The sequence below is a fragment of the Ricinus communis genome, chromosome 10 (genome assembly GCF_019578655.1).
Source record: "Ricinus communis isolate WT05 ecotype wild-type chromosome 10, ASM1957865v1, whole genome shotgun sequence".
Classification (NCBI taxonomy): domain Eukaryota; kingdom Viridiplantae; phylum Streptophyta; class Magnoliopsida; order Malpighiales; family Euphorbiaceae; genus Ricinus; species Ricinus communis.
Window position 1 is genome coordinate 22,000,792 of NC_063265.1, and position 4,267 is coordinate 22,005,058.

At 25.7% G+C, this 4,267-nt stretch overlaps 1 protein-coding gene across 1 annotated transcript; it reads right to left on the reverse strand.

Moving 5' to 3' along the window:
• Positions 1-508: 508 nt before the first annotated feature.
• On the reverse strand, positions 509-1,420 carry LOC8273898. Its single transcript, XM_002522139.4, has one exon. It carries the CDS (start codon positions 1,253-1,255, stop codon positions 815-817), a length of 441 nt encoding a protein of 146 aa, XP_002522185.1. The 5' UTR covers positions 1,256-1,420; the 3' UTR covers positions 509-814.
• Positions 1,421-4,267: the final 2,847 nt, after the last annotated feature.

The window sequence follows — 4,267 nt, forward strand, 5'->3', positions numbered from 1 at the left end:
TACTTTTGATTTGGATCGATAGGCACATTTTGTTCTTGCTACCGAGTTAATTATTATAATGCACAGCGCTTTCACATCACCCCCTAACCCTATAGGAGTGTTTGGTTGTAGGGTTAGTTAATCCTAAATAATTATAACTCATATGTGATTCTTGCAACTCAGTTTCCCTTGAATCTACTGCATCTTCAATTTTCACCACCCATGAAAACTATTTACCTCTGAATCAGACCCAAAAAGATCAAACAAGAACTCTCTAAAACCAGTAATTACATGAAGAAACACTCACATATGTACAAGACCAAAGTTCCATAGGGCAAGGTATAATTATAGTAACTATACTGAAAAAACAAGCATGATTAATTACTATAAACAAATAGGGCAAGATTTAGATTAGTAGTTACATTAAGAAACAAGCATGATTAATTGCAAATGGACCCATATAGGGCAAGGTTTAATTAGTAATTGCACTAAGAAACAAGCATGATTAATTAGAATTAGACATATGAAATAAGATAATAAATATATATATATATATATATATATATATATTTAAAAACTAACTAGGCGGCCTAATGAGGCGAGACCATCTTAGAAATGATCGCTATAATAAAGTGAGACCATTTCAGGAGTGACGCCGGAATTAAACCTCAACCGCCTTGGAAAAGGAAAGTTAGGCCAAAAGAAAGACAGAGACAGAGAGCTTACTAAAATTTAATTACATCTGAATTATCAAGGGCAGCAGTAGCAGCAGCTTCATGATTCTTAGCACATCCACATGGTAAATTTATTTATACAGTAAAAGAACCTGAAGACACTAACCCTGTTGATAGAAATTCTCAAGCATTTGAGGCATGAAATAATCATCAAAAGGTGATGATTCAAACAATGAAGCATCATAATCATCATCATCTTGTCTTTCTGCAGGCAGTTGCTGCTGCTTGCCACTAAGATCCAGTACTGTGGGGACCTGATCTAGTGCATGATTATCAACATCATAATCATCATCAGTTTTTGATGATGCATGATCCAGAACCGTGTGATTGCCACCACCGACATGATCATCAGAGCTATCCACGATGCGCTTACTTGGGTCGGCAGGCAATTCAGAGTACTGGCCAGTGAGTTCCTGCACCAGGGCCCTAAATTCAGATGCGCTAATCTTGAACTTCATGGGATTAGATATGTAGACGACTTTCATAGGCTGCTTTTTCTTGGGTTTGGCCTTTCTGCTACTCTTTCCCAATAGATTATCCATATCCACTGTAAGTAACGAGAGAGGGATAAGCTTTGCCTTTTGAGTTCAAACAGGGTTAATTATAAAGGAAACAGAAAAAGAAAATAAAAAGATGATATTTCTTGGCAAGTTGAAGAGAGAGAGAGAGAGAGGTTTCTGAGAAAAGAAAAAATAGGTGAGATTGACAACAGAGAAATTAAAAGCGAGATTTAAAAAGTGGACGTTCTCGTAGAAAATTTTGCAAGAGATTTAAGGGATAGAGTTTTACTTTGTGCGAATCGCACTACCATAGCGCGTGTCCTCTACGCTTCTAGAATTAGAGAGCCCTCCAAATATTCAGTGGAATTCGATGGAGTTATTCTTGTTCCCTTGCAAATGGTCAAGTTGGCTCTTAATTTATGCTCTTCGAGCTAATTGGTCTAAGATTAAGTTTTTCATTTATAGGATAATTAAAAAGTGTAGATTGATATTTAATAATTAAGTATTTAAATTTATAAAATTTATAACTAATTAAGTATAATTAAAAATTATTAATATTTAAATTTGTAGTCAATTACTGAATAAAAAAATTGCGACAAATTAGATTCGTTATTTTATAGATAATATAAAATTAGGGCGTGTTTGGTTTGGTTGTAGCTCATGACTAATAACTGGTAACTAGTAGTTAATAAGTGGTAATCCATAAATTATATTGTTTAGTAAAATTTTATTAGTTATTATTTTTAATAGTTAAATTATTAATAACTTAAATGACTATTGAAAGTAAAATTTATTTCTACATATATTTTATTTTATAATATCATTTTCCATGAACAAATTAATAAAAATACTTTATAATAATTAAGAATGATTATAAAAGATATTTTAAAAATAGAAATTGAATAAAAAAGTTTCTAATTTCAAGAGCACCTATTATTTCATACTTTAAACTGTAGATCTTCAATTGGATATACTATTTTTGAGACAATACTTGGTATGTATATATGCATTAGGATATATATTGGATGGTAGTCTATGAGAGCATATTTATCTATATGCATATGACTAAAATTTTACTTTGACTCCGTATAAGTAAAAGTTTGATCGTTTAAAATTGCTAGAGATCAATAGGATATATATATGTATATATATTAAGTTTTATTTAGTTAGTTTTTATCTATATTTTCTTGAATTTATATAAATTTTAAAAATTTATTAGATATGTTTTCTTTATTTGATTTGCATATGATTTTTTATTCACTCTAAATATGAAAATAATAGTTGTCTCTTCTCCAGTTATATATATATATATATATATATATATATATATCATATTATATTATATTATAATTATTAATAATATATAAAAAAATGTGAAGAAGGAGGAGGACAATCAAATTTACTAACACATCCTTATATATTGTTCTATAAAGATGGGTTAATATAGTAATTTAATAATTAAATCATCTTAAGTAAAAAAATAAAAATAAAACAAACAAAAAAGTAAGATATTTAAAAACGTTAAGTTGAAATTCACAAAACTTAAATTGAACAAAAATTCTTAAATAGATAGGAATATACATTCTTATCTCGTTCAACCAGAACTTTGTCTTAATAAACCTTTATTTACATATATGATTCTATATGATAATACTTTTTGGTCATTTAAGTTATTTTATTTTAATTATTTAGAATAATATGTCACCGAGAAATAAAAAAAAATTAGTTGTTGTCTACCTCAAATTCTATTTTAGGATATAATTTAGATTCTTTTGCTAATAAACTATTACTATAATAATAAATATAGATGTATATTCTACAATAAAATATATTATTTTAATATATAATAATAATAATAGATTTAGTAATAATACTTACCTAATCCAAAACTAAGTAATTTAATACAAAAAAAATTACTAATCTTGTTGAGATAAAAACGTAGAAAGCAAAAGAATATAAAAAACTAACTAACAACTTATATAAAAACTATCTAACAATTTGTTTGAAGAAAAAAAAAACAAGGTTAGGAAATAGGGTATTGATGCTAATAAAAACATATTTTCATTTATTTCTAAAATTCAACCAATGTTGAAATTTTAATAGAGTTGGACTTCTAGACTTAAGCTTATACTTAAGATATTTATTAGTATTTGTATTTTTAATAAAACTAATTAATAAATAATTTCATTAATTAACTAAATAATCAATAAGGTCATTTTAGTATATTTATCTGTTCTCCTCTTCAAACATTTATACATGTTATGAAAATAAACAAAAAAATATAAAATATTGAAAAACATTAAGTTGAAATTCATAAAACTTAAATTGAATAAAAATTCTTAAATAGACAGAAATGTATATTTTTATCTCCTTCAACCAAAATTTTATTTTAAGAAATCTCTATTTACATATAGAAGATGATAATTTCTTTTGGTCATTTAAATTATTTTAGTTTGATCATTTAGAATAATATTCCACCGAGAAATAAAAGAAAATTTAGTTGTTATTTACCTCAAATTCTATTTTAGGATATAATTTAAGAATATTTTGCTAATATATTATATTACTATAATAACAAACATGGATGTATATTCTACAATAAAATATATAATAATAATAATAATAATAATAATAATAATAATAATAGATCTAATAGTAATAAAATTCATTATGTAACATTAATAGTAATTGTGTTCTAATTGAATTATATTAGATGCAATCTTTCATAATTTAATATAATTTTTAAACTACCTAACTACACTGCATAATATAATTACCCATATAGATTTAGATAATGTACTTAATTTTACTATTTGTTTAATTTGAACTATAATATTAAAGATGAAGAAGGGAAGTTACACAAACTTCCGTTTCTTTTATATTCAGTTTTGATTTTATGTTGCTATTTTTGTGTTTTTCTCTCTTTTTATTTTATTATGGAATAATAATTTATATGAATAATGATTTGATATGCATACTTGCAATCGATATTTGAGCTTTTTCAACAATTCCTCGATACATTAACTAATGTCATTTTCTAAATGCATTTATTGA

Coding starts and splice junctions, on each gene's coding strand:
- LOC8273898 (XM_002522139.4), bottom strand. CDS start 1,255: ATGGATAATCTATTGGGAAAGAGTAGCAGAAAGGCCAAACCCAAGAAA.